The sequence below is a fragment of the Passer montanus genome, unplaced genomic scaffold (genome assembly GCF_014805655.1).
Source record: "Passer montanus isolate IOZ18808 unplaced genomic scaffold, ASM1480565v1 scaffold15, whole genome shotgun sequence".
Lineage (NCBI taxonomy): Eukaryota > Metazoa > Chordata > Aves > Passeriformes > Passeridae > Passer > Passer montanus.
The window spans coordinates 14,457,037-14,467,168 of NW_024362051.1; the positions used below are offsets into that span (position 1 = coordinate 14,457,037).

The 10,132-nt window shown below is 53.4% G+C and overlaps 1 protein-coding gene across 1 annotated transcript; it reads right to left on the bottom strand.

Annotated features, from left to right (window-relative positions):
• Positions 1–2,773: 2,773 nt before the first annotated feature.
• On the bottom strand, positions 2,774–9,710 carry YIPF5 (Yip1 domain family member 5). The gene is made up of 5 exons (XM_039701688.1): positions 9,536–9,710; positions 8,204–8,376; positions 7,161–7,306; positions 4,640–4,821; positions 2,774–3,824 (listed from the first exon to the last, which is right to left on the bottom strand). Exons 1-5 carry the CDS (start codon positions 9,634–9,636, stop codon positions 3,662–3,664), a joined length of 765 nt encoding a protein of 254 aa, XP_039557622.1. The 5' UTR covers positions 9,637–9,710; the 3' UTR covers positions 2,774–3,661.
• Positions 9,711–10,132: the final 422 nt, after the last annotated feature.

Below are 10,132 nucleotides of genomic sequence, written 5' to 3' on the forward strand. Positions count from 1 at the left end.
GAGAGGCCCATGCAATTAAAAAACAACAAAACCCCCACACAGACTTTGATATTTAAAGTGAATAATTAAATAAATGAATGGAAATAAACTAGCCCATGGTGTTAGAATTGTCATCTTGACGTACAGACATGTGAGTGCATCAGTGCATTCTGACTGAAGATGCTGAAAGCCCCTCAGAACGATTCCCTGCTGTCCAAGGAATGAGACACAGCAAAGGTTCCCCATTCCCAGAGGGATCCCGGGCCCTGCAGCATCCCCTCCATGGCTGGAAGCCCTGCCCTGCCGGGGACAGAGAGCTGGATCAGGGCTGTGGCCACAGGGAATGGCGCTGCTGTCGGTGTGGGACACCAGCAGGAGGGGGGAAAGGCTTCTGTAATGCTGCTGTAACCCGCAGCAGCGAGATGAGGTGGTGATGCTCAGGTGTTTGTAGCACAGCACAGACCTGGCTCCAGCAGGAATTGCTGCCTGGAGAAGGTGGTTAAACCCTGGCAGGGAGGTGTGGATCCCCATCCCTGCAGGTGCCCGAGGAATTCCTGGCCGTGGCACCCGGAGCTCTGGGCTGGTACAAGGTGGGCTCAGGCACAGCTGGGACTGGATGGACAGGGAGGGCTTTTCCCCAGCGCTGCCGGGGCTGTGTGCCCGGCTCGGGAGGGCAGCGGGAGTGCTGCACACAGGGAATGCTGCACACCGGGAATGCTGCTCTGGGAATGCTGCACACCGGGAATGCTGCACACCGGGAGTGCTGCACATCGGGAGAGCTGCACACATGGAGCTCTGCACACCGGGAATGCTGCACACCAGGAGCACACCGGGAGCACACCGGGAGTGCTGCACACACACCGGGAGGCTGCTCCGGGAGTGCTGCACACCGGGAATGCTGCTCTGGGAATGCTGCACACCGGGAATGCTGCACACCGGGAGTGCTGCACACCGGGAGTGCTGCACATCGGGAGTGCTGCACATCGGGAGAGCTGCACACATGGAGCTCTGCACACCGGGAGCACATCGGGAGTGCTGCACACGCACCGGGAGGCTGCTCCGGGAGTGCTGCACACCCACCCAGCGGAGAGGCTGCGAACAGCAGCGCCGGCCCCGCACGCCGGCTCTGCGCAGCCCCGGGGCACACGGGGGGCTCGGCACGGCTGCCCGGCTTTGCCCCGTGTCCAGGCTGTGGTGCCAAAGCTCGGCTGCTCTTTGACCAGCCCAGTCCCTAAAACCAGTACAAACCCCGGAGGCTGCTGCTGGCAGAGCCCGGGGGAGCAGCAGCAGGTGCCCCTCCCGGCCGTGCCAGCCCAGCCCTCGTCCCCGGGCTCGGTCCCAGTCGGTCCCAGTCAGTCCCAGTCGGTCCCAGCTCGGTCCCAGTCGGTCCCAGCCCAGAGAGCCCCGTGGAACGTTGCAGCACTATCCCTGCAGGACAGCCAGGGCTCGGGCTGCTCCAGTCAGGGGGGACAGCCACAGCAGCACATTAAAAGCACGGGCTGGCACAGGATGTGCCCGGGGATGTGCTGGTACAGGAACAGAACCGAACAGAACCAAACAGAACGGGGGGCAGAAGCTGCCTCACAGCAAAGGGAAACAGAGCCACTGTCACTGTCACTGTCACCAGCAGCCTGGGGTGACCACGGACACCCTGGGAAAGGCAATCGCAGCTCCTGCAGGGCAGGGCACGGCTTCAAGACTGGGGCAGTAACAAAAGTGGGTTTGGAAAGGCAACTGCAGCGTTTGTTTGAGTGCTTTAAGCTGAGCAACGCAAAGGGAGCCAGAGCAGGATGTGGGGCTGGCACTGCATCCAAACCCAGGTGAGAGGGGTGGGGGACAGACTGTGGGGGAGCTCAGACATGGAAAGAAGAGATCTGATTGAGAAAGGCAAATGTGGGAGTGCAGAGCTACAGCCTCCAATCCCAGCGTTCTACGGGAGGGGGAGATTGAATCATCTGAAATGTAACTGAAATGGAAGCAAGAACTAGGACAAAACTTCATTACGGAAAATCGATGGGATTGATTTTGGAAAGGCAATAAAGAGTCAAGGCAATCACATTAATTACTGAACCAGAAGTTTGGGATCTTTAAGGCAAGCACTCTGACATAACTGGTTTTTATCCAGTCCTCCATCAAGTGTTTGACCTCCTGCTTCCATCTGCTTCTCTGCTCCCCAGAGACCACTTAGAAATCCAGTTACCAACTGCTGAATTCTGTGCAGAGGAACCTCCTGGGCCAACCCTCACTGCTGGGGTAGAACGTGCAGTGTCCTCCACTGCTGACTTTGTGAGCATTTCAATCAAAATAAATCCCTTTTCCTATGGTTTCTCCAAACTCAGCAGCTCTATTGCCAGGGCAACACTGAGTTGTTCTTCCTGTGCTCTGAAGTTTGCTCCTGCTGGTGAAAGAAAACATTATTTATAGTGTTTTAATACCAGGTGATCACCCTGGAAGGTACCTATGGAATCACTGCAAGGCTTTAAGAACTTCCCCTCTGGAATGTGCAGGATAAGCTGAATTAGCTGTGCTCAAAGTACAATATTAGTGTTAGAACCTGACTTGCTCAAGCAGCAGAGGGAGCTCTTCTACGTCCTGGAACTGTGTTTAATTAGGTTCATTGGCAATCAATGCTATTGATCTGCACAGAGGACAGGAGCTCCCTCCTGCACTGCACTCACTGTAGCCAACACCAAATCCACCCAAAGAATTCAATTTTAAATGTGTTTTTGTTTCAACATGAAAGTTTCTATTTTAGTAACTGAACATCAAAAATAAAGGTTAGGAAAATCAAACACCTTTTTCAAAATTTAAGGAAAATTTAATCAATATGCCTTAAATTATTTTACAATAACTACAATACTGACAAGCATAACGTTTTCCAAATGGTGTTTTCCTTGGAAGCACTGTGAGAGAGATTCCTCTTCATCCATCCAGCAGAATGTGCACCATGAGGGAAGGAACCTCTGCCCACGTCCTTCAGAAACCCCAGTTAACATAAAGCTACAGACACCCCAAGGTGGTCATGTTTCAAGTGTGACAGAATCACAGATCCCTTTCACTTTTAAGCATCTTGTTTTCTACTTCATAATTTAAGTATCTCAAATCCTGAAATACTCTCACAGCAAATGAACAAAAAATTGAGACTGGAGAGCTGAGGAGGATATTGGTTAAAATACAGGAAATACTCTAATTGCTTTTGTTCATTTGTGCATTTTTGGTGAGAGGGGTCAGGAAACAGGTTCCTTTTTCCTGCAGATTTATCCAGAGTCCCCCAAATCCATGGCAGCTCCTTTAACTGTTTTGGATAAAAATCTACCAATTTGTAACTGCAACCCTTCGCCCTCCCCTACAAAACGAAACAAAACAAAATGAACAAAAAATCACAACCCTCAAATAAACAACCAAAAGTTACTTTTTTCTAAATATCTAGGAATGGGAAAGAAATCACAGGAACTTGATAAGCATGAACACGTATTAAAGCTCTGGACTCTCCAGGTCATTGAAAACAGTATTCAAGGTCCTAAAAAAGTGAACACGAGACATTTTCCATTGTTCCAGGTGATTCAAACAGGTCTAAGTTTCATGATAGCAACACGAGACAGTTGTTTGCAGCTGTTTGTGGTCCAAGTCCATGTTCCAAGCTGGGGTTTTCCTTTTGGCCCTGGTGTCCCCCAGAGTCTGTTCAGAAGACGGAGATGAGGGCGAAGACTCCGTACAGCAACGCGCAGGGATAGGCCACGAGCAGCTGCTGGCCCTCCATGGCTAAGGCAGAGATAAAGATCTTGGAAGCAGAAAAGCTGCACCAGCCAATAATTCCAGCCGTGAGAATAATCCCCATCATCCCCCTGGAAAGGCAGAAAGAAGAGAATTCCTGTGAGCCCTGTGCATATCCACCTGCAGGGGTCACACCTGGACTCATCCAACACCTTGTGCAGGTTCTGGGATGAATTTCAGCATTTGGCATTAAATGAAATATTCCCACCAAAAGCACTGGGAAAGCACTGGCACAGAGTGCCCAGAGCAGCTGGGGCTGCCCCTGCATCCCTGGCAGTGCCCAAGGCCAGCCTGGACACTGGGGTTGGGAGCAAACTGGGACAGTGCAAAGTGTCCCTGCCATGGCAGGGTGGCACTGGATGGATTTTCCCAACCCAAACCATTCTGGGATTCTAGAATTTTAGAACAGTATCAGTCAATTCTGACGGTAGAAAGCCCCCTCAAAATTAACTCTATGCATATGATAATTTCAAAGCAGTGACTAAAAGAAGTCTGCCAAGCTGCTTCTTTTTAGTCCCCAAATTCACAGAGCCAAGACAAATCATTCTCATTTTCTTGTATTTGTAAAATCCTAATTTGTGTCTTCAATAATAATTACTTTCAGAATATATAGATGCTGAGACCTGTCAGACTCAAAACTGGCTGAAAACAAACCTGAGATTGCTCCTGGAGTCTAGGTGTTCAAAAGCTGTTTAATGACTTAGGGGTAAAGCCAGGATCCACCCCCTTTCCCAGTAAATACCTGAAGCCATTGATAATTAACCCTTGCCCTTCCTGAAGATTCCTGTCCCATTCCAATAACACACAGCCCCAGCAGTGAACGTGCAAACTGCTCTGAGTGATTGCCCTCCCCTGGTGAGGAGGCTGTGCCCAGGGCAGCACTTACTGCAGCGAGAAGACGATGGCGAAGGAGGAGAGCAGGATCATGGGCAGCAGGCAGTAGCCCAGCACGCTGGCCACGCAGCCGAAGGACACGCCGGTCATGCTCATCAGGTTCAGCAGGCAGAACATGCCCAGGCAGCCGATGGCGCTGATCCCGTACACGTACCCAAACTGGATCTTGCCAGCCTGCAGCGGGCACAGCACGGCGTCAGCACGGGGGGATGGGGAGGGATGGACCCGGCACGGGAGGGACCCGGCATGGGATGGACCCGGCACGGGAGGGGATCAGGATGGAAACAGCACGGGATGGGGGTCAGGATGGAACTGGGTCAGGATTGTGGTCAGGATGGAACCAGCACAGGATGGAACCGGCACGGGATGGAACCAGCATGGGATGGAGCCCAGGATGGAACTGGGTCAGGATTGCGGTCAGGATGGAACCAGCACAGGATGGAACAGCACAGGATGGGGTCAGGATGGAACTGGGTCAGGATGGAATCAGCGCAGGATGGAACCAGCACAGGATGGGGTCAGGATGGAACTGGGTCAGGATTGTGGTCAGGATGGAATCAGCACAGGATGGGATCAGGATGGAACCAGCACAGGATGGAACCAGCACAGGATGGGGTCAGGATGGAACCAGCACAGGATGGAACAGCACAGGATGGGGTCAGGATGGGGTCAGGATGGAACCAGCCCAGAATGGAACAGCACAGGATGGGGTCAGGATGGGGTCAGGATGGAACAGCACAGGATCACAGGATGGGGTCAGGATGGAACTGGGTCAGGATGGAATCAGCGCAGGATGGAACCAGCACAGGATGGGGTCAGGATGGAACCAGCCCAGGATGGAACAGCACAGGATGGGGTCAGGATGGAATTGGGTCAGGACTGCAGTGAGGATGGGAGTCAGGATGGAACCAGAATGGAACCAGCCCAGGATGGAACAGCACAGGATGGGATCAGGATGGGAGTCAGGATGGAACCAGAATGGAACCAGCCCAGGATGGAACAGCACAGGATGGGGTCAGGATGGAACCAACCCAGGGAGCAGATCTACCCACCCTGGAACACAGCAGGGTGGGCACAGGCACTGTTCCCCAGCCCCAGCCCCAGCTCCCTCACTCCCATCCCACGTGGAGTGTTTCACCCAGAGTCCCAGGACACCTCATGCTCCAGGAGCCTGGAATTCCTCCTGACTCTGTGGATCTTAATGAACAGGTTCTGGTCTGGGTGTTGTTCTCTGATCTCAGCCCAGGAACTGTTTAGGGTTTAATCAAGGACTTCTCATGCTGATTGATTACTTGCAATAATGATCTTACACAAATGGTGTGTAAAGACAACAAAACTGTAATTCAGGAACTTCTTGACAAACCCAGAGTTGAAGTATTTTAATTTGTGGTAGAATGCACAAAGAAAATTATTCTAAAAATCCCAGGAACAGCTGAGGCTGAGCTGCCCTGAAGTCTTTTAATTTGTGGTAGAATGCACAAAGTTATTGCACAAAGAAAATTATTCTAAAAATCCCAGGAACAGCTGAGGCTGAGCTGCCAAGCACTGGGTGTGAACTTGGGATTAGCTGAGGGAGACTTTAAAAAGCCAAACCCAAACTGTGCTTGTTCACAAGCACAAGAGAAGCACATGTGGGTTATGTCCATGTACTCAGGTCATCTCCAGGCTTTCCCAGGCTGAGACTGCTGCTTCCCCTCCAGCACCTGCCCAAGGCACCCCTGCAGGACACAGGGCTGTGCAGCTTCCAGGGTCCCCCCACAACAACTTCCAAACTGCATGTGCCTAGACCCAGCTCTCCTCCTTCCCAAGCAGCACAGGAAACAATCACACCTGCTGCAACCTCTGTGCCAGGCTCAGCCCACTTCCTTTCACCACATTCCAGGGATTTTTTTGAAAAGCACACAGGAGAAATAAATTTTTAGGCAAAGAAAATCCAAACGTATCTATTATAAACATGGTCATTAATTTGACTGGCCTACTTTCCATAAATAGAAGTTACTTATTAAAGTAGGCTTGAAGGCCCCTTGGTACCAAAGTGTGTTTTAACTGTCACATCAATGTGAAATTTTAGGCAGAAATGACAAGCAGTGCCTGAAGCATTTAAAGCTAGAACAGATTAAAACCCCTGAAGCTTTCAATGCCAAGGAACACTGTTTGCTGTCATCTGTGAGCCATTAAAGCACAATTATTCCAATTAAGCTCAGTTAGAAGAAGTGAGCAGGCTCCACTGAACAACACAAAGAGTGTGAAAGCAGGTTTGCTCCAGTGACCTGACACTGGTGTGACAAGCTCACCCCTCCCAGCCCTGTGAGTGCCCAGCACCTCTCCCATTCACACACAGATTTGTGTCCTGAGCAGGGTGAGGAGCTGCACTCTGATCCCCCCGGGGTCCCTTCCCACGCAGGACACTCCAAGGAAAGGAAGAGCTCTCCTGGCCCCCATGGCCAGTCTCCAGGAGCCCTGTGGCACGTGTCCAGCACAGAGTGCCAGCAGCCCCCGTGGCAGTGCCTCACCAGCAGCAGGGTGGCCCCAAAGGCCAGGCAGAAGACCATGGGCCCGGCCAGGTCCGTCTCGTTCATGATGGTGCCATCAGCCACCTTCAGGGGGTGCAGCACCGTTAGTGTTTTCTGCCAGATGTGGTCGAAATTGATCCCCAATTCTGCAAGTGAACAGAACATGGATTTCATTTCCTCCCTTCCTGGCTGCCCCACTCGCTCCCCTCTTTGTCTTCCCTGCTTCTCCACTTCCCATCTGCCCCAGATCTGGGTGGGCACCAGGGAACTGAGCCCTCCCCTGCTTCCTCCTGCTGCCTCCACACATTCCCAGCCTCAGGTGCTGGGAAGTGCCCAGGTGGTTTCTGAAGGACCAGGCAACAGCCCAAGCACACAGTTCTGGGTTCACAGAGGTCTTTTCAGCCCAGTTCCAGTTTTATTTATGTAAATAAAGTCATATTTAATAAAAAAGCCCAGGGGGTGGAAGGTATAATGCCTGGGGACAGGTGACAGATGCCTGTCTCTGCACCCTGTAACAGTGACAGTTTATTCAGTTGTTTGGAACTGAAAAATAACAGAAAGAAGCTGGAAACTGATCCCAGCAAGCCAGACTTAGCTGAACATCCAGCCTGGCACTCTGCACAGGCTGTACTCCACACAGGCATTTCTGCAGGGGTTAGCATTCCTTGTTAGCAATGCAACACTCCTGCTCTAACCAAGAATCAACTCACAGCACCTGCAGGCACTTATTTTACAAAGTGGGCAGTTACAATCATCATTTGCAACGTGAGGAATATTAAGCATTTTACCACAAAGTCAGGTCTCCCAGTTAGCTGATTTAATCTGCCACACAGCAGCTGGTGTGAAGCAAGAAAGCACAAATTTCCAACTGCAGAAGTTCACACAAGAACAAGGATTTCACATGCCAAAATGCAGGTTAAGAAAAAAATCAATGAGAATTTTGAAGGCACTGAGCACTCCCAGCAGCAGGGAATCCACACGCTGCTCCCAACTTACCCCCAAACTAGGAGGAGTTCTGGATTTAGGCCACAGCAAAGTTATACCTTCTAATAGCGGAGGCTCATCCTCGAAGTTGCTTCCATAAAAAGACTGTGCTGAGGCTGGAGTGTAGCCCTGGGTGGGCTGGTAGATCTGCCCCGTGTAGGGCTGCTGCTGCTGCATCATGTCGTGGGGCACAAAGCCAGCCTGCTGGGGGTACTCGTAGCCTCCATAGGCCCTGCAAAGCACAAGCCCACGTCAGGGCACAGCCACAGCTGCTGCTCCAACACCTCCTGCAAGGCACAGCTTGTCCCAGCCAGGACGTCACAGCCAGCCCTTCCTTCTGCCTCAAAAAGTTCCACGACCTGGTCCCACAGGTCCCCCACAAAAAGCCCCAGTCAAAGCCACCCTCTGCCCTACACAACTCTTCAGGTATTCCTGCCACTCATCTGTCCCATGTCTCACCACAGACATTTCCATAAACATTTCCAAAATCTTTAACCGTGGAAAGAGAAGGGAAATGCAGAACTGCTCGTGTTAGCAGAGTCCAGCTGGGCACCTTTGTTCAGGTCACCAAGGGCACTGACCTGCTCCGTCCATCTCAGGGATCACAGGGAGGGAGCAAAGCCCCATGGATGCTCACACGGGGCTGCCAGGACCCCCCTGCCCCAGGAACACCCCCCACGCCTCCCTGCAGGGCCTGGGAGTCACCAGGACATTGCAGGCTCCCTTAGGTGACACTCATTCCCAGCTCCCAAGTGAGTGACTGGAGATGGAGCTGCAGAAGAACAGAATTTCTTCCCCCAAGGACATGCAGATCAGTCATATAATTAAGATTGTTCTTATAACTTGTCCTTCAATCTTCTAACACTTGCTCTGAAATCTACCAGGCAGAGAATTGAACACAAAACTCCTTTAGATTGCCATTTACGGAGAGTTCAGCTCTCCATCCAACAGAACAACCGGGACTCATTTCCAGACACCAGCAGCTGGCTGAAGTGCCAAACCTTTCCTGGAGACACAGACTGTCCCAGAAATACCCTAAGGAAGCCTAGAGGAGAGCTGGAGAGGGACTTTGAACAAGAGCCTGGAGTGCCAGGACAAGGGGAATGACTTCCCACTGCCAGAGGGCAGGGATGGATGGGATATTGGGAAATAATCGCTCCCTGGAGGGCGGGCAGGCCCTGGCACAGGTGCCCAGAGCAGCTGGGGCTGCCCCTGGATCCCTGGCAGTGCCAAGGCCAGGCTGGGCAGGGCTGGGAGCAGCTGGGACAGGGGAAGGTGTCCCTGGGACAGGGGAAGGTGTCCCTGCCGTGGCAGGGGTGGGACGGGCCAGGATTTGGGGCTCCCCCAAGCCGAGCCCCGCGGTGCCGAGCCCCGGCAGGCACACGAGTTACTTGCTGTACGGCCGCCCGCTGTAGTCGTAGGGCTGCGCCTGGTCCTCGATGCTGTAGCTGGTCTGGAAGAACTCGGTGTTGAAGCCGTCGAACCCGGACATCGCCCCCTCTGCAAGAGACCGGCCAGGCGGGTTGGGGCCGGCCCGAACCGGCCCCGCGCGCCGCCGCCCCCGGTCCCGCCTCAGCCCCGCCTCAGCCTCAGTCCGGCCCTCCCTCAGTCCCTCCTCAGCCTCAGCCCCGGCCCCGGTCCCGCCTCAGCCCCTCCTCAGCCTCAGCCCGGCTCTCCCTCAGCCCTTCCTCAGCCCCTCCTCAGCCTCAGCCCCGGCTCTCCCTCAGCCCCTCCTCAGCCTCAGCCCCGGTCCCGCCTCAGCCCCTCCTCAGTCTCCCCTCAGCCCGGCCCTCCCTCGAGGCCAGGCTCAGCCGCACGGGGTCGGTGTGGCTCCCTCCTCAGCCTCAGCCTCAGCCCGGCTCTCCCTCAGCCCTTCCTCAGCCCCTCCTCAGCCTCAGCCCCGGCTCTCCCTCAGCCCCTCCTCAGCCTCAGCCCCGGCTCTCCCTCAGCCCCTCCTCAGCCTCAGCCTCAGCCCGGCTCTCCCTCAG